Raw genomic sequence first — 27,684 nt, 5'->3', positions numbered from 1 at the left:
CCCTCCCTCTCTCTAAATTCACAGGGAAAAATCTCTCCTAATGCAGGGAATGAGAGCATTTCCTGGCCTCCCTCTCTCCTGCCTCCACAGGGACTCTGACCCTCTGTGGTATCCCAGAGGAGGCTGTTCCTGATGGATTGATGGAGCTTTGTTGTTTATCCATGGTTCTTGCAGCCCTGCATGTGTTCAGGCACCAGAAAGGGCTGGGCTGAATGTACCCATTTCCTGCAGAAATTATTGGTTTTTCAGCATAATTGGGCTCTCCTGCTCCTCCGCCATTCTGTCTCTGTGCTCAGGTGTTTTCGTTACCTCTCTGAACCTCTCATTACCAACCTTGTGCCTCTCTGGCCTTTGTGGTGTTCTTCCCTTGTTCCTTTTGATGGTGGATGTTAAGCTGTGCTCTTCCTCCTTGTCTGGGATTGTGTCCTCTGCTCCTTGCCTGCTGTTGTTTTAAAAACCTGTTCTGCCTGCTCCTCCTGGCTTTCTGGTCTGTGGGATGGAGGAGCCTTGGCTCCTTCTGAGCTGGGCTGCCTCTGATCCTTACCTGAGCGTGGAGCATGGAATGGATTGCTGGGGAGCTGTGGGGAGGCTGCAGTGGGGAGTCTGTGAGCTCAAGCCTGGATCCTCTGGAGCTGGATCTGTGCTGTGACCTGTCTCTCTCAAGCTGACCTTGAATGTTTTCCACAGCACACGATGCTCTGCAGGTGCTGTAAATTCCTTCTGCTCAACCATTTCGTTCCAGCAAGCTGCTTATCAGGCACTCTTTTGAAAACTGTGTTCATATTTCATACACACAGTTATTCAGCAACTATAAAAGGGAAAAATTCCTATTTATAGCACAAGGACCAGCATCAAATAGGACACTGAATTCTCACTGATAGAGGAAGTGACCTGTTCTCTAATGCAGCAATATTTCTGCTGAAAAGAAACAGCATCTTGAATGGGGGGAGGGATGAAAACCCTGGGCCATCTCTTTCCATTAAAAATGTGCTGCAGTCCTAAAAATGTATCTGCCCTTCTCCCTTCCCAGTGAAACCGCTGGCAACAGGGACTGCAGGAAAACCTTTCACTGTGGATTTGTGGTTAGAGGTAATGAGCCCACCGACTCCTGATGGTCTGGTTTGGAGCTGGGCTTAAGTTTCTGATCAATAACCTGATCTCTGACCTTGATGTGGGGGCGAGGAGAAGCCGCTGCAGAGATGTCTGTGGGGACTTTGTGCCATCACGGTGCTCATGTGCACAGCCCCGAAGGAACAAAGAACTGCCTGGGAGCGAGCAATGGAGGGAGTGGGAAGGAGGGAAGGGCTCAGGGGACACGGGTGGAACTGCTGCGGGTGAGGTGAGAGCCTGTTTGCTCCGAGCCCGCTTCTCCTCTGCTCCCCCTTCTATTCCGAGTATGTTGAGCCACAAGGCCATCACTGGCCGCTCCCTGCTGCTGTCGCCGACTGTCGCCCTGTCCTTCCCGCGGTCTCTTTGGGAAGAGCTGCAGTGGGTGATACCAAGCGAGGCCCCGGGAGGTGGAGGAGCAGAGGATGGGATTCCCCTGCTGTCGCTGTGGCAACGCTGCGCAGGGAAGCAGCAGCAGCAGCAGCAGCAGCGGGATGCGATGGGCGGCTGCGTGGCGTGGAGGGTGCGCTGGGGAGGCTGCGGGGGCCGGGCTGCGCTGACATCACGCGGGGAGTGGCGCAGAGGGAAGGGGAGTGGGCAAGGGAGCGCGGGGAGACTGCGGAGGGGAGAGCGCGGCACCGGCACCGGGCTCCGGGGACAGGTAAGGGATGCCCGGGGCCAGCGGGGGAAGGGGGAGCTCCGCCAGCTGCTGTGGGATCACCGCCTGCCTCGGCATCTCTCGGGGTGATGTGGTGCTGGGGGACGGCTCCTGGGCAGTGGGAATATTAATATACAATGCCTGGACAGCCTGGCACAGCAGGGCTTGGCGGTGGGACACTGAGAGCAGGTCAGAGCCCAGCTGGCTGGTGCAGAAACTGGTGCAGGTGATTCCCCCCAGGACAGCAGCGTGTGCGTGTCACTGGTGCTGTACTGGGTAGAGCCAGGAGCACCTGCACTTCCAGAACAGGATAAAGGGACTGGAGAACAGCCCTGGTCCCTGCCTGGAGAAGAGTTCTCCCTAGGGATTACAGCACGGATCATTGATGAAATGAATCAGAAGTTTGAGACTCCATCCTCTGAGCTGCATCTATCTTAGAGGAGGCTGTGAGCAGAGCTGGTGCACTGGGACCGAGCCCAGCAGCGCGTTTGTGGTGGGAATCCTAAACTGCACATCCCCAGCAGCCTCAGCACTTCCCCTGCCTGTGCAATAGTTCTGGGGAAGGCAGCCAGGTGCACGGGTACTGCCAGGAGCTCTCTGGATGTGCATCCTGGGGATTGCAGACCTGGAAGCAAAACAACAAAGTCCTTGAAGCCTCTCTGGGTGTCGTGTTGCCTTTTAGCACAAGGGTTGCATAACGGGATCTGTTTTGTTAGCAGAGGGAGCAAGGGTGACAGTCATCTCTGCCCAGCAGTATCTGTGTGCTGTGCTGGTCCGTGGTCCTGGGGGGAATTTCATCTTTTCCTTAATCCAAGAGCTGGGCTGGCTCCGTGCTCCTTCCCACCTCTGATCCCACAGCAGCGGGGTGTAGGGTCTCCACACCTACACTCAGGCTACACAGCCTTAGCAAACTAGAAAATGAGTTTGTGAGCACCCTACTCACCTGTGCTGACCTGATTCTGGCCTGTCAGGATTCTCAGTGTGTTTCCTCTTCCCTGACTGAGGAAAACACATTTGGGGTCAAAAGCTCAGTGTTGGGGACCCCTGTGCATGTCAGAAATCAGAACAGAGTAGAGATTGGAGAGGCACAAAGTAGAAATCTTGCTTGAAATCTGAGAACAGGAGAGGCCAATGCTCCTGTCACAACCATTTTGTTGAACCAACACGTTTCCCAAGGCATTAAAAGGGCTGGGGGCTGTGACCCAGTGGGGCCACAGAGAAATGCAGCCAGGAGTGCTTGAGAGTGTAATTGCAACAAGAAGCATAAATATGCTTTAATTAGGGAAGCAATTGCTGTGTGATGCACAATCCCTCCCCACCAAGGCACACGTGCTGGGTCTACTGGGACCACTTGGGAGTGGCCCAGGTGGCCATTCTCCTGTTTATGGGATGGAAAGTGCTAACAGCAACAGCTTGTGCTGCTCTGTGGGGCTTCTCTGGGAGCAAGGGGTGGGAGCCCCACGCTTGGAGGGTGACAGGCAGTGCTGTCACCCAGGTGGCTGCAGGGCCAGCTGCATTCCAAGCCTCTGGCATGGGCAGGGAGGGGAGGGCCTGTCAGCTGCTCGGTGCCAGCCCTCAGCTCTGCCCAGGGCAGCTGTGCTGGGAGGGAGCCAGCTCGGGATGGGCCCCTGTGCCCCAAGGGGGACCTCACTGGGCACAGCCTGAGCTGGGCTCCCAGAGCCGCTTTGGGAAGGATGCAGGGAGGAGTTAACCCTGCTGTTCTGCAGTTTCATCCCCCAGGTTGTGGTTCTGCATGACCAGCAGCAGGACTGCTTCAAAGTCATGTTCCAACTTGATTTTTTTCAAGGTTATTCAAAATTCAGTGCAGGAATGGCACCAGGACCTCTCACAAACAGAAAGGCCAAGTCACCCCCTCCTAGTCCTTGACCTTCTCCACGGCTCAGCTGGCTCTCCTTGCTTTCCCCCATACTTGCCTACACTGCAAAAGGGATGATCATGTGAATATTACAAAGCCTGGCATCTGCACATCAGCTGCAGCAGCTGAGGCTCTGACATGCTCCCGGTGCCTTGGTGTGACCCTGTCCCCACAGCCATGCTCTGTCACCTGTGTGTTCAGCCCCCACCACAGGCTGTCACTGCCAGGCACACAATAATACAGAAATACATTAGCTGGGAACTCGTGCTCCCTCCTGGGAAAAGTGCTATGGATCTGTGAGCCACTGCAGAGACCCGGAGCATCAGGAGGAGCTGCCTTTGTGCCAGTGTCCAGAGAAGGCCCTGGGAGCTGAGCCAGGTCCTGTGAGACATTTTAATCCTGCCTATTTCACAGTCCATCTTGGCCATGATTCCACTGCAGTGAACATTTTCCCCTTCCTTTGTTAGGGGCACTCACAGGCACCTACTTGGTGTTTGTTTTCACTCCTTATCTGGTGCCAATGGGAGCAGGCAGGGCAGCAGTGCAGCAAGGAGAGTCGAGGAGAGTGGGAATACACATTCCCACTGTTGTCTGGCCACCCTGGAGACCCCTCGATCCTCTCCCTAAAGCCAGGCTGAAATTTCTTTCTGCTGAGGTAGCTGTTTGTTAAATAGTTGAGGTTACTTGAGTAATCAATAGTTCTCTGGTTCCCAACAGAAATATTATCCCTTTGGCCGAATCAGCTTTTCTATCTTTGCTATAAATCTGCTCCTGCCTCTCAGCTGTTGAAGGATCGAGGTGCATTCCTGATTTATCTGCACAGAACCCCACTCCTCTTCTTTCCTCCTGCCAGCACCACTTTCTCTCTCTGAGGTTAAGCTGTAAGGGCTGGAAGCACACGGAGAAATCACTGGAGTCATTGGACCCTTCAGTCTCAGCCCTGCTCTTGGCCCTGCCCCAACTGCTCCTTCTCTGTGCTTGCTTCTCCAAGGAGAGAGGTGAGAGTCAATGGGATCCTCATGGCCAAGGGCACTGCTGACATAACTCCCAGTCCATGGACTCCAAAGCAACTTGGCTCAGCTGCTGCCAGCTGAAGAAAAATTGTTCCCATCCCACAGCAGGAGCTGTATCCTGGAGAACCAGGGCTGGAAGACAAGGTTCCATGGCTGCACATAAATTTTCCTTGCAAACAGGCAAAGGCACCAACTCCCAGGAGCTGGATTTCTGGTTCCACTCCAGCAGCCAAAGGCTGGGCTGTGGCTCTGGGCTCCAGTTTCCTGTGACTGAAGGAGGCCATGAGGTTTGTTCTGCTGCTGGGGCAGTGGAAACAACCTTGCTGTGCATTGTGAGCATCTCTGCACATCTCTGTTCTTTCCAAACCAGAAAAGGTCACAGAGACCCAAGAGAAACCCATTTCCCTCCTTCATCGAACTCCTTCTGCCTCACACATGCTTTTGTTGCCATCCCTTGCTTGCCAAAGGCAGGAACAAACACTGGGGTTTGGCAGGGCTCAGAGCCTTGGCGTGTTGGATGGGAAAGAGGCATTCTTGGTCCTCAGCCCGGGGACAGGGCTCTGCTCCACGTCCACTGCCAGATTTTCCAGCTGCGATTTCGCTGCTCATCCCATGCTGAGGGCACTGCTCCGGGGATGGGGAGCACCCCTGGGTGCTGGGCTGTGAATCCTGCAGGAGATCCATGGAAGGAGGGAGGGAATAGCTGGAGCAGGACCCAGAGCTACGTGAACCCTTGCATGCTGCTGTGGCTGAGCTTCACATCCAGGGGAAGTGCAGGAGGAGCTGGTGCTGCCCTGAGAGGCTTTTCCCAAAGAATGCCCGATTCCAGGGAAGCAGGGAAAGGCAGAGGGAGGCCATGTAAAACCAGGCTGTCCCTGCTTTGGTTAAATAGGCTGGTTTTGCTGACAGCTCCTCCTGAGAGACGGCAGGGAGGGATTCTGTAACTCAGGGGCAGCTGAGAGGCTCTTGGCAGCTACCGCTGTTTCAGTGTCAGGCACTGGACTTTTCCTGGTGCTCAGGGGAAAAGGGGTGGCAGCCCAGATCAGAGATGGCAGGGCTGGGCAGATGAGAGGCTGCTGCCTCTCTGTTGGAGGGATGTTCTGGAGAAACAGCAGGGCCTGATTTCAGAGAAGCATTTGAGGTCTCAGTGCACAGTGATCGCCCCAGAAACCTCCTACTCAATTTTCTGCTGTGCACAACCCAGTCTGAGGCAGCACAGGGGGCAGTTTGCTCCAACACTGGTTAAGACAACCCACAGATGACAAGTCCCAGAGAGGGGTGAGTGTTTCTTATGGTGGTGAAGGGCTGAGGGAGAAGAGGGAGCAAGAAGATGAATTTCCTGGTTGTGGTAAAGGTGCTTGAAGTTAGAGAGAATGGGCTTGTGGTCATGCATCAGGCTGGGGAAAGGAAGGCATGGGTCAGCAGCAAAACTCAGCAGAACAAACCCCATTTGCCCCTCCATGCCAGCCTAGGAATGAAGGACAAACTACAGCTCCCCACTCCCTTTCCCCACCTTGCTCTGCTGCAGAGGACAGAGCACAGGGGGAACAGCCCTGGACTGAGCTGGGGGCAGGGGCCTGGCAGTCAAGAGTCAGACTGAGGAAAGATCTCAGCTGAGACAAGGGAACCCTGAGCAAGCACATGTTCAGAGTGAGAGGCTCATACATTCCCCACCTGGTTAATGCTGGCTCAGCCCTCTGGAAAATGACACACATTTTCCTTGCTGTGGGGCCAGAGGGCTGTGCTGGGAGCTCTCTCTGCTCCCCCAGCCCGGCTGCAGGCAAGAGGTGCTGCTGGCAGGGTCCAGAATCACTGTTCTTTCCCCTTTTCACAGCTGTTGCTGGTTATGAAAACGGGAATGATCCCCAGGCAGTTCTCAGCAGGAACTGCCCTTTCCAGGGCTGACCGCATGGGCTCTTTCTTCCTCTTCCCACCTCCTGACAGCAGTCACAGTTTTGGGTACGTTCTAGTCTTGGCAAAGCACTGCCCTTCCCTGCTCCTCTTCCTCACATGACACACAGGAGAGAGAGGCTGTGGCCTGTGGAAGGGGAATGTTTGTTCCTGGACTGAGATCAATACAATTCTTGAGGCAGTCCTCCTCCCAAAGCTCACAGAGAGAAAGAAGAAAAGTCGGGATTGGTCTCACACAGTGGGGATTTATTACACCCCAAACTGTCAGTCTGTTCCTAGCACAGAGATCCTGACACCAGCTCCCCTTTTCCCAGTGCAGGATGAGGGGCACAGCTTGCAGGAACACCAGGGCATGTTGTGGAACATTATTTCTTGTCACATCTGATGCAGAGTGTCCACAGCACAAAGGAACTTTGGGCAAAGCTTAGGGAAGGCAGGCAGGAGACAGCAGGGCTTGCTGCTGCTGCTGGAAGCTGAGGGCACAGAGCTCAGCAGAGGGGTCAAACACTGGAGTTACCACAGATTTCAGAGTAGGAAACACCAGGATTCAGAGCTCAAGCCAGTTTCTAAAAGAGCTGGACTAGCAGGAAAGGGGAATGACTCTAGGCCAGCTTTCTGGCAGTGCTGGATACTCAGAGGACACTGATGGCACAGAAAGGGGTGGATTTGGGCCACATCCTAGCCAGGAGCTTGTGAGTCCTTTGGAAAACCCAAATAATGCAACTGAGCTAAGTCAGAGAGAAGTGGTCTGGCTAAGGCCAAGGTCAGTCTGAATAATTCCTTCCCCTCTCTCTTCTGCTTTTGTGCAGCGAGGCAGGAAGCTGAAAATTCTCTGGCTTATTTTGGGAGTCCAGAGGTCAGTGACTATTGATCTTCCTGGCTCTGAGGAACACATGAGTGTGTTAGCACTCAGCACCCTCCTCAGCACACATCCACAGAATTTCCTGGCTTTTTGTTTCAGAACTCAGGGAAAATTCCTGCCACCAGCGCTGAGTTAAATTGAAAGTTGGTAAATTCAGGAGGCTTCTTTTGACAAGGCCCTAACCTTTGGAATTGCTTCAAGAGATGGTAAAGTCAAATAATTACTGGTTTGGAAAATCCTGATGGTTTTATGACCTTTCACAATGTCTGTACTTCTGTACCCAGACAAGGGTCACCACACTGCTCCAAGACATGACCAGAGGGATAAAGGAAGAGTTCTCTTCCTGTCTTTCCCTGTCCTGGTGTGATTGGCATTGCTCAGCTCTGTAAAGCACAGGAATTACTCCAGGCCAGAGCAGAGTGGCTGGAGTGCTGAGCCTGTTCCCATAAACCCCACTTTGGGATGAGAATTCAGGTCTCTCCACGACCTCCCGACAAGTGAGGGAATGTGGATGTGGCCGTTGCTGAAGGGGCTTCAGAAGACCCTGCTGAGGGCAGTTGTGCTTGGAAGTTGTGTATCCTTGGAAGTTCTGCTGAGACCTTTCCCCTCCCAGGTGCTTTGTGGGATTGAAGCCCAAACTTCCTTGGAGGCCAGGCAGCCATGGGGAAAGGCTTCATCCACCACCTTCCCATGGCAGCAGGAGCCAGTGGTGCTCAGTTCACTGGAGCTTTCCCCCACTAGCAGCTCTCTGTGAGCAGTGGATTATGCCCTGGCAACAGGGACACCGCAACATGCAAACCCCAAAACTGCAGCGCCTGCTCCACTACACAGCAAAATAGGTCGTGCATCAGCAAATGAAAAAGGACAGATGGTGTCTGCTAATACAGCTTAGTTTATGGCCTGCAGGATTAACTCACTAGTTGGCATGTCTGCAGAAAATAGGAAATGGGTGGGTCAGCTGGAGGAAACGTGTGGTGTGCCCAGCCCTACCTGTGCTGTGGGATGCACCAGCTGGAGAGGGTGTCAGAGATCCTGTGAGGTTTTGAGACGTTGCTGAAGGGCTGCCAGTGTCTTTTGGGGGCTCTGGGCACTGGAGATAGTGTACCAAGCCTTCCTGCCCACCTCGGATTCCCACAGTCCCACTGCAAAGGTCAGCGCCGCAGGGATTGAGGTGAGCTGAGCAGGGATCTCCAGCAGACACAGGGACACCCTCTGTGGTCTCCAGCAGCTCTGCAGGAGGAACCCACAGCTTCCTGTCCTCTGCCAGCTGCAGGACAGTCTCTAGTTCAGCCTTTTGAACTCCCAAGACTCCACGTGTCTGCAGGAGTAAGACTGAAAGCTGAGGCAGAAGCCTCAGGTCTTTTCAATGCCTTCTCTGTGACACACTGTTCTCCTTTCCTGGAAACCAGGCCAGTGCTTCACTCTGTTCTCCTTGCAGAAATCCAAGCCCGTGCCAGAGCTCTGCCTTGTGCATCTGCTCTCTGAAAGGCAGGACAAACTCTTCCTTAGCTCTCCATGGGTGCTCCTCCTGAAGATTTCACTTTGATCTTGCTGCTTCTGCTGTGGCCAGGTTTGCTTGTGTCCTGCAAGATGCTGAGCATCCCAAAAAACAGCTGGCATCAGGAAGATACTCCAGAGCCAGGAGCATGCCATGCCATGCCATCTCCATGTCTCTTGGCCTTCTGCCGTCACGGGTGTTTGTCACCACCACCTTCCAACCACAGCCAGCCATCACAGGCACTGAGGTTTTCTCCAGTGACTAATTTGCCTGTGTTTACGCCAACACCAAATACTTAATTGTCTATTTAATGACTCAGGTGAGGAGGGAGTCTGGCTCCTTCCTCCTGCCATAGGGATCTGGCAGCACCCTACAATGCTAAACCTTCTCAGTTATAAATCCCCCATCATTAAGGGTAGCAGGTCAGTGGTGAGAGTGACTTGAGAGCAGGGATCATTGTCACTTCTATCCCCAAAGCTTTTCAGTGAGCGTGGAGGTGAATAAAGAACACAGAACAGCCTGTGCTTTTATTACAAAAGGAAAAGCTGCTTATTGTAGAGGGGAAAAGCATGTCAGATTACTATTATAAGTAATTGCTTAATGGCCCCTACCTTTGCGTCATTGCTGAAGCACATCCGAGTCCCTTTTTGGGGTCTCTCCTCGCTGCACGTGTGCCACCAACGAGGCCAAGCCCGCGACCATCCCTACTGTGGGAGCCCTGCAGGAGACAGGATGGGGGAGCTATGTGGGCATGAGAACCTCCACATTCTTCCCCCTCGAAATCTCCCCACCTCCCACCTCTTTTATCAGCTGCTGACAAGACTTGCCATGTGTGTAGGCGGCTCCCAAGCTTCCAAGATGATTCCCCGCTCCCCCCGCCTCCCATCCATGAGAGGAGCGCCCAGGATTTCGGGGAGGGGGAGCGCAGCGTTCCTCCGGCTGCCGGCCTGTTCGGATGCTTTCAGAGAGCTCCATGTGGTAACTCTCTCCCAGGATTTCACATGACAGCCTCTTCCCCAGAAAGTCACAGCAGGGAGTGGAAGATTGCCCTGCGTGTGGGTGTTAGGAGGGAGCAGAGTGGGATGGGGAGATGGAGGGGAGAGGAGGTGCAACCACAGACTAAACCAGAACAAATCCTCTTGGAAGAGCCTTGCATTTCTGATCCCAAGGCTCCCATCTCCTGCCTCTTCCTCTTCATTTAAAAGGCTGTCAATCCTTGTTAAGTCCAGCAGAGAAAAGAAGAGTCAAGCACAATCATCTCCTTCCTTCCCTGAACACATCTCAGGGGACCAGGAGAGGCAAACAGAACACGAACTAACCGGATAGGGGCAGAGATGTGCACACTGGGGAGAGCCCTCCCCAGCCACGGGTGTCTTCCCTGGAGAGACATGAGCGGCCGCTAATGACATCTCCATCTGACAAATGATCACAGTGCATGTCATTACAACCCAGCGCTTCCCCGGGGCCCTGGCAGAAAATGACCCCAATGAGCTTCAGTTCTTGCAATCACAGCTGCTCCCCACGAGTGTTCAGCATCACTCATTGTAGAGCTTTGGGCTCTCAGGGTTAAGGCTTGCCCAATGCCTCAGGCAAGGTGAGATTGAAATCCCTGCTCTGGAGCTAGAACCCCTAAAAGAGGAGCAGGGAAGCCCACGAGCCCATGGCACAACTCCCCAGGGCAGGGAGCTGGGGGGACACCTCGCACTGCACTTCTGAGAGGTTTAAAACTACCTCTGTGCTACTTAAATCTGTCTGTCCCTCTCATCTTCCTCCAGATGCCGTGAGTGCAGCACACCTCAGGTGGGTCCCGTGGTGGGTCCTCAGTAGAGAAACCCCTGAAACTGCCATCTGCATTTTGGCATCCTGAGGCACCTGGATCCCTTTAACAGCCCTGGCTGTCCCACCTTAATAAGGCCAAAGGTCTCAGCCTGCCCAGCAAAACCAGAGCTGAGTCATTCTCCAGTCTCCCTGTGCAAAAACAAGGAAGAATTCCTGGTGTAAAGCTGCTCCCCTCCTTCCTGCATTTCATCAGCAAGCAGCCACACGAGCTGGGTTTTCTCTAAACTCCATCTGCTCTGCAATGCAGCCTGTCCCCTTTGAATAACCCCTCATCCTTGCTTGGGAAAAGTGGGAGAAACCCTGAGGAGACCCACAGACTTCTAGAGAAAGGAGTGTAGGGAGGGTTTCACTCCTCAGTGCCTGCATTCCAGAGGTTTAAGTCAGATTGGATCTTTGTGTGTGCTAAATTAGCTGTTTCAACACCCTCTGTGTCCTGCAGGCCAGGGAGGAGAGCACCAGGCAGGTATTTCCCATACCTGTGATATTTGGGTCACCAGGAAGGGGGGGAAAGTGGACAAAAGGGATGTGGTAGGAGCTGGAATTTCAATTTTATCGGCTGCAAACCCAAACCGACGTGCTTCCTGCCAGTGTCCCACCGCAACGATATTCCCGGCCAGGCACACCCCGGTTCCTCCACGCAGTCTGACTTTCACAATCCCTTCCCAGCAACCCAGCCTCTGCTTTCACTCTCTGAATTACCAAGGGGAATTTTCATTACATCACCAGAGGCACTTCCTCCTCGACAGTGACAGAGCTGTCACTCTGCTTTGCAGGGGGTTTTTGGGGTGTGAGTGACGAGGGTATTTCTCTGGAAAGAGAAATGCCTCCCAAAAGCAGATCCAGCCCAGCTCAGCCTCCCCCAGTGGCTCCATCCAGCCTGGGAACGGCACTGGGCAGTGTGGGGTGGCTCCAACCGGTGTCTGGACAAAGCCTTCTCCCTGGAAGCCTTCCTGGGGGATACAGCACTTCCAGGCAGCTTTAAAAGTCGCCTGTGCCAAATCCAGCGGGGTCGGAAGTCAGCAATCTTCCAGCTTTCTGCCAGCGTAAGCAAAAGGCAATTTGCCTATTGGAGCTGGGATTTGCAGAATGATTCGCTGCAGCGTTTGAATCCCCCTCCACGCCCCCGCCTTCTGTATCGTTTTTGTTTGTTTGGTTTGGGTTTATATTTTCAAATATCCCCCAGTTTAACGGTCAGGCTGGTGGCAGTTTCCCCGCAGCTCTGGGGAGGGGTTGATCTGATCTCACTCCCAATCCAGTGACTTCCCAATCAGCAGCTGGCTTTCCTGCCCTCTGCTTCCAGTTCCTGGCTGTTTGTCTTGGGGTGTTTTTTGTTTTGGTTTGGTTTTTTTTTTTTTGAATCAAAACAAACTACCGGGTTCAAACTGCTAGTCAGGAAGCCGCTGAGCAGGAGCCTTTGCTCCTGGCAAGGGCTGTGGAAACTCGCCATGGAGAAACACCTCAGCCATAGAGAACTTGTTTTTAAGTAGCTGGGATGTCTGGACCACAGTGGGGTCCGGACAGTTGGAAATCTGTGTCTCAGAGCTCCATAAAAACACTGAGTTCCCTCAAATATAACCAGTGGCAAGAGCTCTGCACAGCTTGGGAGGAGGGAAGATGGCTCTGAAGTCACTCGGATTTACCCTGTCCTCCCCCAGCCTTGCTGGTATCGTGATTCCTCATATAAGGCAGTGAAGAGTCATTTCTGCCCCATCAGCCCATCCTTTCCCAGGAGCTCCAGATGGTTTTGCTCTCTGTCTCTCTGCGTCTGCACTACTGGTAATTCAGGCCTGTCTCACATTAGCTTTTGAGCTGAAACCTTCCCACAATTAGTTAGAGTCTGCTTCTGCGCTGCAGAGGACGTAGGGCTGAGCTGGCAGAGCGCTGTCTGGGAGATCCGTCCCACACAAGTCCTGTTCAGAGTTCTCTATTTCAGTCAAGAAGTGTGATTTTTCTAGTGAAATCATCAAAGCAAGACAGTCTCTGCTACAGATGGGCAGCGACAGCCATTTGAAGATGCCTCATACCTGGCTTGTCTCAAGACAGAAGTTGTTATTTTCAATATAATCTCATTTTGTACCAATATAACATCTCTCCCTTCTTCATCTGGCTCTCCTTTCCCAAGGAAAAGGGTCCTGTTCCTCTGGGAGCTCCACACCACGAAGTATCAGGGAAATCTTCATGCCTGCCCAAGGACCACAGCTCAGCAACTCACTGTTCAGGGAAAATGTGCTCCACAGACACCCTGGAAGCATCCCTGCTTCTCTTGGAGCAGAGCTGTTTGGCCCTTGCCAAATTAACTTGCTAATTAACAGAGTTTTTTGATCCCAGGCAGGAATTTACCACTCTGAGGCCAAACCTAAGTGTGGTCCAAAACTTCCAGCTGGTCCAAAGCCCTGTGTGCTGTGGCAGGAATGTGAAGAGCTGACAAATGTCTGGGGAATGCAATCTCTGAGGAAGGACTTGGGTGTAGCAGACATCTTGGGATAAGCAGTAAGGGAGGGTGTATGGCAGGCACAGAATTAATGGAGAAGGAGCAGAGAGAAAAGCAGGATTGCTGCAGGGCGTTTAGGAGAGGAGGAAGCTTCATTTGTGCAGGTGATTTACTCCTTCTGTGCCTTCATTCACCCATCAGACAGGGAAGTGTCATCATTATCCCCGCTGTGCCAACAGATCTGGGGTCTTTGCCTACAGCAACCCAGCAGCACCAGCACTGAAATCCTGGTTCCTTGTTCCCATCCCAGCTCTTGGAAGGATCCTGGTAATAATAATCATGCAAACAGGCTTTGCTGAGGGAGATGATTTCAGGAATGGTGATAGCTGGGAGACAGTGAGGAAGCCACACTTGTCACATGAATAACCACAGTCTGTCCAGTTAGAGCTGACAGTCTAAGGAAAGGCAGCTCCTTCTGTGCTGATTTAAGAGTCTCTTCGTAGACACAGCAGATCTTTCTGCTTCACCTCCCCTGCATAATAAGAAGAAGCGTCTTTCCTGTTAGTTTATCTGCCTTTGGATGGGATGTGAGGCTGGCAGACCCCTCTGGGCATGGGGAAACCCTGGAAGGAAATGAAGGCTTTTAACTTTCTGCATGAGCGCAGTGAGAATGTGGGTTGTAGTTTCAGTTCCTCTAAACCTGGCACTCAGGGAGGAGTTCCAAGCTGAGTAAATCTTTACAAGATCTTCAGAAACGTTATCAAGGAGGGACTCACAGCGAGGGACAAGGTGCTCCACTGGGATAGATGGATTTAGAGGGGGCTCCTGAGGTCATAGACACCCCTCTCCAGTAAGAGATGCTAAAAAGCAAATTGCCCCAGGGTTTCTTATAAATAGGAACCTTTTTTTTCTGCAAAATTCAGCCAGACAATTCCCCCCATTCCAGGCCCTTGGTGAGGGAGCCATGGCAGTGCTGAGTGAGGGATGTTGAGGAGGAGATAAATAGTAAAAGGCTGAAGGGTAAATAATAGAATAAGCCAAGTCGTAAGGAACCCATCAGAATCGAGTCCAACTCCTGGCCTTATGCAGGATACCCCATGAATGCCACCATGTGCCTGAGAGTGTTGTCCAAACATTGAGGGAATCAGGGCACTGAGGGAAAAACGGAAGCACTGAGTGGACCCAGGAACTGAGGGGAGCAGGGTGTTACGAGGAGCCAGAGTGCTGAGGGGAAATGGGGAGCTGAAGGGAGACAGGGGTGTTTAGGGGACATAGGGGCACTGAGGGGAGCCATAGATGCTGATGGAACTGGGAGGCTGAGGAGAGTTGGGCACTGAGGGGAGCCAGGGGCTGAGGGGAGCAATGGCGCTGAGGGGAGATGGAGACGCTGAGGGGAGATGGAGGCGCTGAGGGGAGACAGGGGCTGAGGGGAGCAATGGCACTGAGGGGAGATGGAAGCACTGAGGGGAGCAATGGCGCTGAGGGGAGATGGAAGCGCTGAGGGGAACCAGGGGCTGAGGGGAGATGGAGGCACTGAGGGGAACAATGGTGCTGAGGGGAAATTGAGGCACTGAGAGGGAGATGGAGGTGCTGAGGGGAGATGGAGGCACTGAGGGGAACAATGGCGCTGAGGGGAGATGGAAGCGCTGAGGGGAACCAGGGGCTGAAAGGAGATGGAGGCACTGAGGGGAACAATGGTGCTGAGGGGAAATTGAGGCACTGAGGGGGAGATGGAGGCGCTGAGGGGAGCAATGGCAGTGAGGGGAGATGGAAGCGCTGAGGGGAGCCAGGGGCTGAAAGGAGATGGAGGCACTGAGGGGAATAATGGTGCTGAGGGGAAATTGAGGCACTGACGGGGAGATGGAGGCGCTGAGGGGAGCAATGGCACTGAGGGGAGCCAGGCGCTGAGGGGAGATGGAGGCACTGAGGCGAACAATGGCGCTGAGGGGAGCCCAGAGGCAGAGCGGGGGCTCAGCTCTACCTCGCTGAGATGTTTCGGAGCCACTCGGAGGCACCGCAGCCGCGGGACGGGCGCACGGACGGGCACCGCAGGCTCCGGGACTGCCCGGGGGCGGTGCCCACAACCGAAATGGCGGCGGCGGCGGCCGCGCCCGGTGCGGGGCGGGACGAGGCGGGGCCGCGCTCACCCGGCCCCGGCGCCGCTTTCGTTACAGCGCGGCCGAGGCAGCGCCCGGCGGGACGCGGCGCCCGGAGCCCCCGGACTGATCCGCTGCCTCCACCTCGGACCCCACCGCCGGTGACACCGCCGGGCTAACCTTGCCGCCATGGGCTCCGAGCGGGACTCCGAGTCGCCGCGCTCCTCATCCATCCACTCGGCCGCCGCCAAGTGCCCCAAGCCCGGCCGCCGCCGCCGCCTCTCCTTCCAGAGCGTCTTCTCCGCCGCCGCCGCCTCCGCCGCGGGCGGCCGCCGCCGCGCCAAGGCCGAGCCGCCCCCGGCCGCCCCGCCGCCGCCCCCCGCCGCCCCGCCGGCCCCACCACCGCCGCCGCCGCCACCTCCGCCCACCGAGGAGGCTCCGGTGGTCCCGGAGGGCGAGGAGGAGCTGGAGTGCCCGCTGTGCCTGGTGCGGCAGCCAGCGGAGAACGCGCCGCGGCTGCTGTCGTGCCCGCACCGGTCGTGCGGGGCCTGCCTGCGGCAGTACCTGCGCATCGAGATCACCGAGTCCCGCGTCAACATCTGCTGCCCCGAGTGCAGCGAGCGCCTCAACCCCGCCGACATCCGCCGCCTGCTCCGCGACTCCCCGCACCTCGTCGCCAAGTACGAGGAGTTCATGCTGCGCCGCTGCCTCGCCGCCGACCCCGACTGCCGCTGGTGTCCGGCCCCCGACTGCGGGTGAGTGCTGCGGGGGACCAGGGCTGGCGGTGGGATGCTGCCACTCCGTGCTGGGACAGCCCCGGCAACGGGGGACCTGAGCCCTCGGGGAGTGGGGAACCGCTGTCCTCTCCACCCTGGGACAACCTGCTGTCCTCCCTGTGGAGGGGGACACTTCTGTCCTTTCCATCGTGGGACAGCTTGGCAGGGGAAACCTGCTGTCTCCGTAGGGTGCTGCCCCATCTGTCTGTCCTGGTGCGTCTTGGGGAAGGTAGACCCTCGCCCTGGAGGGATGCTGCCTGTCCCCAACCATGCTGGGATAGCTGGGTGAAGAGGAACGCGCTGTGGGTTGCTGCCTGTCCCCAGCAGGACAGCTGGGATAGCCCTGGGAGTCACTGTCCGTGCCCGCGTGGGTCCCAGGACAGCACAGAGAAGGGTGGCTCACCCTCAGTAGGGTGCTGCTGCTGATACACTTCTGGTCCTGCTGTGTCCCATGAGGAGCCCTTGCTGCAGGGGTTCTTTGCTTATCTGCAGTCTATTCAGGACAGCTGATAGGCCTTGGGTACCAAAATTCCATCTATCCCCATTATCTCTCAAGAGCTCCAGGATTTGACCTTGGGGATTATGAGAACACAGACAAATCGGGCAGGAGTGATATGTCTCTAAGGGGGTTTTAGGCAGAGCCGTTGCTTCCCTAATATAACAGAAACCTTTTTTTCTGCACAAGTGGTAAGCGTGGATTTTCCCAGTGCTTTTCACTGCCAGTGCTGGGGACAGTGCATGAGGACAACGCTGCAGCCTCCAGTAGTGGGGAAGAAGGGACTGTAACCAGTCACTTTTTCCCAATGAGGACATGAATACACAACAGAGAGGAGTGATGTTGACTCACTGTCCGTTGCCCAAGTGAGGAAACGTCTGTCTGTCCAGAAGCCAGCCCAGCCAAGCCTGATGACTGTGTAGTTATGAACGTGTTGCTTTCGTTTTCTCTTCCCTTTTCTTTTAAACGACCTCTGTTGGGTTTCTGTTTTGGGCGTGAGCCAAAGCTGCCTGGAAAAGGGCTTGGTCGGAGAACTTAAGAGAAGCGCTGTGAAGTTGAGCTATAACTCAGCTTGGATGGCAATTTTGGGTAGCAAGAACGTGGAAGGAAAGTCTGACCTAGTAGTCGGAATGGAAAAAGTGGTGGGAGGATTGTGAAGATTTAATCAGAGCCTTGTAATAGGCATCCTATGCAAATCAGAGAACCTGGCTCAGGTTACCCATTTCACGGCCTCTTGAGCATCCTGTATAAGGGCTTGTTCCTTCAGACGGTGAAGTTAACAGCAAACAACACCTTTGCTCCTTTCTGAAGCCAAATCAAGTGCAAGATCTCGGTATTTCAGCAGCGCTGGGGATAAGATCGGGGAGATAGAGCAGCCACGGAGGGAATGCCTCTGCTGGCAACCAGCTGGAGAAAATCCGGTTCCTGCTCAGCGAATCTCAGTTCCTTGAGTGCTGTGATGTTATCTGTGCCTAGGATAAGGTGTTCAAACCTGGGCTGGCTGGTTGGAAGGAGCCAGCTCCAGCGCAGCCCCGGAGGGCGTTGCCTCTGTGGCAGCAAGGCAGCCTGAGCCTGATCCCTTCCTCTGGGGGGGTTTGGACAGGCTGGTGTCACACACGGCTCTTTCTCTGAGCCAAAGCCACCTCCCTGCTTAGTCAGGGAGCAGGATGAGCCAGGTGACATGCTGGCATCCTCCTCCCAGCTGCCCAGAAGAGCAAGAAGCAACCCCGGGGCTGTTGGAGATGTTGGAGACGGCTCTAGTGGACCGGCGCTGCTGGTGTGTCGCTAGCGCTGGAACAAAGGCTGTTGGAATCAGCCCTCCGGCAGGGAGAGGAATTAATCACCCTATTCATTCTTCCCAGCAGAGCTTGTGTGGCTGTGCTTATGTAAAATCAGGGTATGAATTATTTACAGCGGGCTTTCCCCGCTGTAGTAATGCCGGAGTAGTACAGAGCGTAGGGCTGGGGGCACGGCAGAGTGATGTTTGGCACTGAATGTCACCCACCACTGTCACCCGAACTGAAACCTGCCAGCAACGACACTTCAGTGTCAGAGAATCATGGCATTCCTTTATTCTGGCCAGGATGTGCAAGAGAAATCATTTCATCCACACATGCCTGGCTTGTGCAGTGAAAATCCTTCCATCCCACCTGGCTCTTTACCAGACTTTTCACATATTTATACATTAAAAACCTCAAAGAAATTCACGTTCCTTGATCTTAAATTACGCAATGATTCGATCTCCTATTGGTTATTGATCCCTTCGATGCTAATTGAGCCCTCATTCTTTGATTCTCTTATCGATCTTTTCCCAGACCAGGTGTCTCCAGCCTCACCGGGGGGGTGATGTTTGTTGATGTCCGTGTATTTCCTCTGTTTCTTCCTGCTCCTCCCAATCTGTTGATGTTCAGCTCATGAGGCGACACCCGGGCTTTTGAAGAGAAACTTCAATTCCCTCCCCCTGGGCAAAGGCGAACAAAACCCCTGAGTGAAGTTACAACAAAAATGCTAAAAGTTGTATCATTACCAGCGTCACCGAGGTGCCCCACGAGGACTGGGGTGACACTGGTGGTCACCCCCACCGAGGTGGCGGCATCAAGGGGCTGCAGGGCTGTGACAGGACCCTAAAAACATCCTGTGCCTTCCTCACAGCGTTTCCTAAATGAAAGATCCTGGCTGTGCTGCTCGGGGGGAGGAGGAGGAGGAGGAGAACACAACACCGGTGCGTGTTGCCGTGGAAACCCTGGTCAATTGATGCGCCATCAATCGCAAAAACAAATCATTTTCTGTGTTTGCAGCTCCGGGTTTTGTTTTTTTTCCCCTTGCTACAATCAGGTGGTATCGCTGTCTAGTGTTTGTCACACTGCAGCCTTCCCAAAAGCTTGGGAGAAAAACAGAACCTTTGAAGAAAACGGAGGTGTGTGGGCTGAGATCCGTGAATGGGCAGGAGGAGGGATGGAGGAAACTCGTGGCCATCCAAGGAGGGGGCTGGAAGCAGAGCTGTGCCATTCCTGGGGTCTCAGGAAGACACTCACATTCTTTGTGGGGAAAACTCAAGGAGGAGAACTCAGTTTCTCCTCTTATCTAAAGGGATTGAGCCTGAAAATGGCCATTTAAGCCAGCAATATGTTGGAGGTCAGTGGAAGAGGACAACCACTGTCCATCCAGGTCCTGCCATGACTGTTCCTCAGCATTTCACTTCAAAACCCACTTTCTAGTTGACCTTGACGTGGAGATGTGTTATTTCTTTCCCCACCAGACAGTCCTGGAGCTTCTTTCCCCACAGCTGTGGGCTTGTGCATGATATTTGTCATTTCAGCTCCAGCAATAAAATATAAATGCTGATGATTTTAATTTCTTGAGTGTTTAAAAAAACCCAACATTTTGAGTGAGGAGTTAATTTAGAGTGTGCTTAATATATTACACTGTGCTCTCCTAGGCTGCTGTTATGGTTTGAAATAGCAGTGTCACAACACAGCTGGGCACATGAAGCTTTTCCTTTCTGTCTTGCCAAGGGCAGGCCAGGGGGTAGTGGCAGAGTGAGGAAATTTAGTGGAATATTCCTTAGAGAAGGTGCACAGGAATCAAATTCATCCCTCCCAACCCCCTGGACCATTTGTATCACATAATTATCATACAGGAACAGAGTGGTTTGGGTGGAAAGGGACCTTAAAATTCATCCACTCATGGGCTGGGACGCTTCCAGGACTGGGGTTGTCCCGTTTCTCCTCCTGCTGGGCTCAGGTGCAGGTGTGTGGATGCACAGGTAGAGCTGCAGTCGTGCCTGCCAGCCCTCAGATGTTGTTTCTTTGGCGATGCTGTCGTAGCCTGGTAGGATGAAGTTGCTCAAACTCCCACGGGATGTGAATCATTGTGGTATGACACATTCAGTGGTTCTCACGCCGCTGCCTCGGAGAAGAAGAGGCAAATACAACTGGAGCCACACGAGCTCTAAATATGAAACCTTAAATAGGAGTTGTTCTCTTCTGACCACTAACAAAAATACCCTTTTTGCCATATGGATGTTGCAGGACTGGGAAGGCACTTCTGGGATTGCTCATGTCAGCCCCTGCCAATGGAAACAGCCTCATCCTCAGTGACTGTCAGTCAGATTTCTGCAGCACTGCTTGGTGATGCTGCTTAGGCTTCTGTGTACACAGGACACTTCCTTCTGGGCGTGTCACACTGCTGTCACAGTGAGCTGGTTGAGCTTGGCCTCTCTCTCTTGCGCAGTTGATTATTTTGCTCCAGTTTTGGCTTGTTCCAAAGGCAGGGCATTGTTCTTCACCACTCTTTGGAAAAGGAAGCTCTGAAGAGATCCTCAGGAGCTTGCTTGTTGACTTGGCTACGTATGGAACTGTTGTTGCACTTTTTTTAGAATCATTGAGTTGATAGAAGTGCTGAGGACAAGCTCAGCTTTCCTAGACTCCTCTGGACCGTACAGCATCCACCCATAGATCTGTCCTAAGGAAATGAGGGATGTGTGTGCCTGGAAATAGCAGCCAGAGCCCATCCTGGGAGGAAACAGCAAGGAGTTAGCTGGGCACATTGGGCCAGACAAATCTGCCCTGTATGAGTTGCCAGTGAGAACTGCCAGCAGTTCCTGAGGAGAGAACAACTCAGCATCTCAGGCTGCCTGCATGAAAGGTCCCTGCCCTGAGTAACCCAATTAGCAGTGCTTAATTTCAGGCCCTGCAGAGCACAGGAACGTGTCTGGTGTGGAGGCTGCTGTAGCAGTGATCAGGAATGAGAAGGGGGAAGGTGGGCTGGTGGTGTCTGAATGAAAGGGCTCTCACCTGGTACCTTTGTGTTTTAATTCCTCCCCGCAGCTACGCGGTGATCGCCTACGGCTGTGCCAGCTGCCCCAAGCTGACCTGCGAGAGGGAGGGCTGCCAGACAGAGTTCTGCTACCACTGCAAGCAGATATGGCACCCCAACCAAACCTGCGACATGGCCCGGCAGCAGCGGGCACAGACCCTGCGGGCACGGACCAAGCACACGTCGGGCCTCAGCTACGGACAGGAGTCGGGGCCGGGTACGGATTGACCCATTTCTTATAAAATAGCAGTACAAGCGTAGGGCTGGGGGCACGGCAGAGTGATGTTTGGCACTGAATGTCACCCACCACTGTCACCCGAACTGAAACCTGCCAGCAACGACACTTCAGTGTCAGAGAATCATGGCATTCCTTTATTCTGGCCAGGATGTGCAAGAGAAATCATTTCATCCACACATGCCTGGCTTGTGCAGTGAAAATCCTTCCATCCCACCTGGTTCTTTACCAGACTTTTCACATATTTATACATTAAAAACCTCAAAGAAATTCACGTTCCTTGATCTTAAATTACGCAATGATTCGATCTCCTATTGGTTATTGATCCCTTCGATGCTAATTCGGCTGTCATGCTCTGGTTCTCTTATGGATCTTTTCCAAACCTGTGACATGGCCCGGCAGCAGCGGGCACAGACCCTGTGGGTACAGACCAAGCACACATCGGGCAACAGATTGACCCATTTCTTATAAAATATCCCAAATTCAGAGAGACCCACCAGGCTCCAACTCCTCACCCTGCACAGGACAGCCCCAAGAGTCACACCCTGATTTTTCGGTTGCTTGGCTCTGTATGTGTGTGTGTGTGTGTGTGTGTGTGATGAGGGAAGCAGCAGGTCTGTGCAAACCTCCTCCCCTCAAAGCCTGAGTGTCTCCTGCAGCTGTGAAACTCAGTCATTTCCCCTCCTCGTGTGTGTTAGAACACATCTGATCTCTTCCAGCAGCACCAAACAGATCAGTAGGTGATGATGTGCTTTGGGTCCTTTTGTGTCCTGGCAACCGCCCCAGCTCTGCTTGTGGCTCTTTTGATCTTGGATGTTCTTGCTTTTCTGCTGATCTAAACCCTGAACAAGCAGCCACTTTTTTACTGTTGCAGCTTCAAAGTTGCCTGGTCGTGAAGAGCAGCATTCATGGCCAGCTGAGTGTGGGGAGCTCTGCTCTGTGCACTGTTAGGTCTTGGTAATGGCAGGTACCAAAAAAATGCCAACCCACAGAACTCCTCCGCTGCCTGCTGGGAGCTGCTGTGTCTGCTGAGTTTGTGTTCCTTAAAAATAACTCTATTGACTCTGGAAGTGGGCAGTGAGGCCATTTCTTAAAGCCCTGCCCTACTCCCAAACAAAATACCCTGTTTTTCCTTCTGTGTGGGGAGTTTAAATATTAATTCACTCAGTGTGGAGCTGTCGTGGGTGGTTCTGAGTGGCTTAGTGGTGTGCCGAGGTCCAACATGCCCCAGTTTAGAGAACCCTAAGAATGGACAGCATAGGTACTGCCCCAGCCAGCAGAAAAACCCAGTTTTTCTATCCTGTTAGAGAGATCCCTGCCAGGAAGGGCACTTAGCCACGGGAAGGGAGGTTTTTGAGACAGTGGTTTCTCTCCAGCCCGCCGTGCTGGATCCAGCCTGGTGATTAATAAGGTGTGAGCTGGGCTCACAGCTGGATTTCATCTTGCTGAGCTTTGCAGGGGCCAGCAGAGCCCCGAACCACGGCACAGCCATTGCATAACCACGATCAGATGATGCCTGAATTAGGGAAGGGATGAAAACCCCTTATCCTTCTCTGCCAGCAGCACGCTGGAGCCTGGGCAGCCTCTGCAGCTGAGTGTGGCTGCGGCCCCATGTCCCTAAAAGCCAGGTTTGGGGTTTCTCCAGTGCCTGTTCTCCCAGTTGTTGTGTTGTTCTTGGCCCGTGAATCACCTCCGTGGAGCAATTCGGTAATGGCTCGTTGTGCTGGGCAGGTATGACTTGTTCCCTGTGTTTAAGCATGAATTCTGGAATACGTCCCATTCAAGATTAGAACAAGCTTTTTAAAGTGGCTGTTGTTCCCAGTCCCTGCTGTTGGTGGGGTCTGTCACATCAAAATTATCTTCTCGGAGATAAATTAAAGACTCACCACCCCCCTGCGAGCAGCAAAGGTGTTCTGCTGCAGAGAAAACAAGGATTTTAATCCTTAATGAGACTCCCCTGGCTGACTGTTGACTCTCACAGCAGAGATCCCATCTGAATTCCCTGTTTCCTCCCCTCAGCTGATGACATCAAGCCGTGCCCACGCTGCAGTGCTTACATCATCAAGATGAACGATGGCAGCTGCAACCACATGACGTGTGCCGTGTGTGGCTGCGAGTTCTGCTGGCTCTGCATGAAGGAGATCTCAGATCTGCATTACCTCAGGTGAGCAGGGCAGCAGCACATGCCTCTCTCAGGCTGTGTGGAGGAGTTCACTGCCCCTGTTGGACTTTCACCCTCCTGCTTCAGCGAAATTTTATTGTTTCTGACCCAAAGAGATGAACTCTGTTCCCACTTATGCTCTTCCCACACCAAACAAAGCTCCTGATACAATGAGACCTCTTGGTGTACTGAGTATTAAACATAGACCCAGTAGTGTGATATTCATCTTTTTGGGGAAAAAACCACAGAAAACTTATTTGTATTGTCTACCTGCTTCCTAAATTTTGGGTTTTATTCATGTGCAAGTTGAACTTGGGATTCTCAGGAGCTTATAGGAATTGCTGGAGTGCTAATGCCATTTTTTCCCCTTCCATGAAGCCCCTCTGGCTGTACCTTCTGGGGCAAAAAGCCATGGAGTCGTAAAAAGAAGATTCTCTGGCAGCTGGGCACGTTGATTGGAGCTCCTGTGGGCATTTCCCTCATTGCTGGCATTGCCATTCCTGCCATGGTCATTGGCATCCCTGTGTACGTTGGGAGGAAGGTGAGTGTGGGGGGCAGAAGGGTTTGGGGTGTTCTCTGTGCTGACCAGAAATTTAGAGCTGATAGGAAGGGTGGATCTTGTCATAGAACCCAAATTCAGTTTTCTGTTCTAAAGCTTCTCTTATCTCCTGGGCTTTGTGGCCGAAAGGTGGTGGCTGATAGCCCTGCTAGCCCTTCAGGCTCAAGTCCTCTCAAATGCATTTTGCATCTTTTGTGCCTCTGCTTTGACCCAGGAGCACCCAAGGAATCCCTTTTGAGCCCATCAGCCCTGTTCTTGTGGTAACTTCCTTTTCTTCAGCACGGACCCTCCTGCTAGATCTGCTCTGTGAGGTGATCTGTGCTCAAAATGAGGTTCTTCAAGGGCTCATGCAGCTGGCAAGGCTGTAAAATCACTTCTTAATGTCCCCTGGGTGTCTGCTGTTCTCACCTGGTGCATTTTCTTCCATCAGATCCACAGCAGGTATGAGGGGAAGAAAACCTCCAAGCACAAGAGGAACTTGGCCATTACTGGTGGGGTCACCTTGTCTGTCATTGCCTCCCCAGTCATTGCTGCTGTCAGTGTTGGTAAGTGGGCTCAGCCCTGTCCCTTCTGCTGGCCCAGTAGCCACTGAGACAAGTGGGTAGCCCAGCCCTGTGCCATGGGGTGGCCAAAGGGCAGTTTGCAGAGTGCAGCTCTCTGTGGGTTTGGGCACAATGCTGTCTCACATCCTGGTGTGCTCGAGCTGGTCCACGGCCAGCACAGGACTTGTCTGCAGCACCAGCTGGCTGTGCCACAGCCCATCCTGGAGTCCCTTGTCACACAGAGCTGTCTCCTGTCATGGTTTGGTGGCTGATGCCTTGGGGGTTCAACACTCTTGGGGGTTCAACTCTCTTGGGGTTCCCCCCCTCAGCCCACAGGGCTCCTCCACTGTCTGTCTGCATAACTGTGAATGGGAACCTTTAAAAGCAGCAAAAACATGACTGAGAGAGTCCCTAAAAAACCTTTTCTGTCTGCCCAACATATCTTCAAGCTCCTCTTAACCCAGCTCCTCCTCCTCTCCAGGAATTGGGGTCCCCATCATGCTGGCCTACGTCTATGGGGTCGTGCCCATCTCGCTGTGCCGGGGTGGTGGCTGTGGGGTCAGCACAGCCAACGGAAAGGGGGTGAAAATCGAGTTTGATGAAGATGATGGACCCATCACAGGTAAAAACTGGTGATGAGAAGGGGGTGAAGCAAAATGTTCTTGAAATGCTTTGAGGTCCTGATGTCTCCCAAACCTTGGGATGAGACGTCGCAGCCGAGCGCTCCCGCTGCCGATTCCACCCCCTGTGCTCTCCTTCCCTGCAGTGGCCGATGCCTGGAGAGCCCTGAAGAACCCCAGCATTGGAGAGAGCAGCATTGAGGGGCTGACCAGTGTGCTGAGCACCAGTGGCAGCCCCACAGATGGGCTCAGTGTCATCCAGGGCAACTACAGCGAGACTGCCAGCTTCGCCGCCCTGTCCGGGGGCACCCTGAGCGGGGGGGTCCTCCTGGGGAGCAAGGGGAAGTACAGCAGGTAACTGGACTGTGGGAGAAGCAGAGGGGATCCCAAGGCCTGTGTGGGTTGAGTGGGTTTGTTTTGGGGAGCTTCCCGGGAGTGTGAGTGAAGGTGCTTTGATCTAGGGGTTGTGTCGTGGTGGTTTTGTGCCTTGGTTTGTTGTAGAATAACCCAGAGCCACCCAGGGTGAGGAGACACTGACACAGACGGTCTAGGGAGCTTGTGGGGTCCCCATCCTTGGAGATGGGGCTGGATGGGGCTCTGAGCAGCCTGGTCTAGGAGAAGGTGTCCCTACCCGTGGCAGGAGGTTGGAACTGGATGATTTTTTAAGGTCCTTTCCAACCCAAACCATTCCATGATTTGGTTTCTAGAGTCAGTGCCAGTCTAGTTCTTGCAAGGAGGACAGATCCCTATTGAGCTTGAGACCACAGAGCTGGTGCTTCAGCTTAATTGGGAACAGCACAGAGCTCCTGCCTGCCCTGCTTAAAGCTATTCCAGCCCTGTTATCCCAGCCTGGAGGCTTTGATGCTTCCTGTTCTGCCAGCAGGGTCATGGCTCTCCAAGTCAGGAGGTTACACCACAGTTTTCCTCCTAACTTGCCTGTGAGTCAGTTTGCTGGGTAATTAGAGCCACGTGTTAATGTGGCAGCCAGGATGTAATCTATGTGCGAGATCCATGGAAATCAGCTCTTCACAGGAATCGTGTGAGTCATGGCTGTAAACACTGCTTTACCTTCGTCATGGAAAACGGAATGGATTTGCCTAAAGAGAGCCAAAAATGAGACTAAACGAGAGCAACCACCAGGGTTAAACACTGAGCTGGGCCAGCTCACAGGGGTTCTTGCTCTCCTAAAGCATCTGAAGCATTTCTGAGGAGTCCTCTTCTTTCCTGCAGGCTGGAAGTCCAGGCAGATGTGCAGAAGGAGATTTTCCCCAAAGACTCGGTCAGTTTGGGGGCCATCAGCGACAACGCCAGCACCCGAGCCATGGCTGGTTCCATCATCAGCTCCTACAACCCCCAGGACAGGTGGGAGGACGTGGAGTGCTGAGAGCAGTGTTGGTGGAGGCTGTCCTGGGATGGTGGGATGGCTGTGTGTGCACCAGGGATCCTTCTCCTGGCACGCCAGGAGGGCTGGGGACAGTGTGGGAGCAGCCTCCATGTGTGGTGGGCACCTGGGGAGGGGATCTGCAGCCCAGCACCTTCAGGGGCTGCTCTGGCAGTTTGAGGGGACTCTGGAGCTTTCCCAGCTCAGCCTGGGGGTGGTCGTGGCTCTCTTAGGAGGACTCAAGGAGAGCAGGGAGTTGTGGGGTGATGAGCAGCACCTTGCTCATGTTTGGGAGGTGTGATGCTCCCAGCACAGCCCAGTAACGTGAGGGTGGTGGTTCCTGCAGGGAGTGCAATAACATGGAGATCCAGGTGGACATCGAAGCCAAACCCAGTCACTACCAGCTGACCAGCGGCAGCAGCACAGAGGACTCCCTGCACGTCCACACCCAAATGGCAGAGAACGAGGAAGAGGAGGAGGAGGAGGAGGAGGAAGAGGAAGAGGAGGATGACAAGCAGGAGCAGCCGTGTGAACACCAAAGCTGTGAGCAGAAGGACTGCATTGGCAGCCAGACGTGGGACATCACCCTGGCGCAGCCCGAGAGCATCCGCAGCGACCTGGAGAGCTCGGACAGCCAGTCGGACGACGTGCCGGACATTACCTCGGACGAGTGCGAGTCCCCCCTGTGCCAGACTGCAGCAGGCTGCCCACACACCCCCAGAGCAAGAGGTGCCCAGAGCCCAAGTGCCCACCTGAGCCACTGTGCCCAAGCCGAGGGCTGCCGGCTGGATGAGATGGTCCAGCTGGAATGCATCGAAGCCAGAGTGTGACCTGAGCACGCCCCTTGTCACTGCAGCTTCTGGGCCAGGGTTGTGTCCCTGTTGGCTTCTGTTTGCCATCCTCCAGCTGGGCTCCCCCAGTTGCTGTTTCTTACGTGACAGAAAAAAAAACCAACAAAAAAAAAAAAAGGAAAGGAAAAAAAAATAAATTCCCCCCTGCCCTCTTTTTGTTTTAATTTATTGGTTCAAACTCTGTGAGGTGTGTAAGAGTGTAAATATGTACGTGTGTCTGTATGTCTGCAACCATCCTAAGGGACTCTTGGAATAAAGATTCTGGTTGTCATTCGACCTGAATCCAACTCATCCTTTCCAAAGTTGCAGGGAAATCTTCCAGCTGCCTTTGCCCGTGTGAAGCTGATCCCGAAGGCTTGGGACGGGGAGAGATCTCTCTTCTCCCTCTCCCTGTGCAGCAGGGCTGGGCACAGGTGCAAGGAGGGGAAGAATGGGGAAAAAGGGCAAATTTCCAG

At 53.7% G+C, this 27,684-nt stretch overlaps 1 protein-coding gene across 1 annotated transcript; it reads left to right on the top strand.

The window, feature by feature from the left end:
• The first annotated feature begins 1,677 nt into the window (after nt 1–1,677).
• Nucleotides 1,678–27,505, top strand: RNF19B (ring finger protein 19B). The gene is made up of 10 exons (XM_030290638.4): nt 1,678–1,768; nt 15,370–16,046; nt 20,892–21,097; nt 23,135–23,279; nt 23,655–23,817; nt 24,266–24,380; nt 24,859–24,999; nt 25,144–25,351; nt 26,228–26,359; nt 26,725–27,505. The coding sequence occupies exons 2-10, from the start codon at nt 15,481–15,483 to the stop codon at nt 27,206–27,208; spliced, it is 2,160 nt and encodes a 719-aa protein (XP_030146498.2). The 5' UTR covers nt 1,678–1,768; nt 15,370–15,480; the 3' UTR covers nt 27,209–27,505.
• The last annotated feature ends 179 nt before the right edge of the window (nt 27,506–27,684 follow it).

This window comes from Taeniopygia guttata, chromosome 23, assembly GCF_048771995.1.
Source record: "Taeniopygia guttata chromosome 23, bTaeGut7.mat, whole genome shotgun sequence".
Lineage (NCBI taxonomy): Eukaryota > Metazoa > Chordata > Aves > Passeriformes > Estrildidae > Taeniopygia > Taeniopygia guttata.
This window is presented reverse-complemented; position numbering and strand designations above follow the sequence as displayed.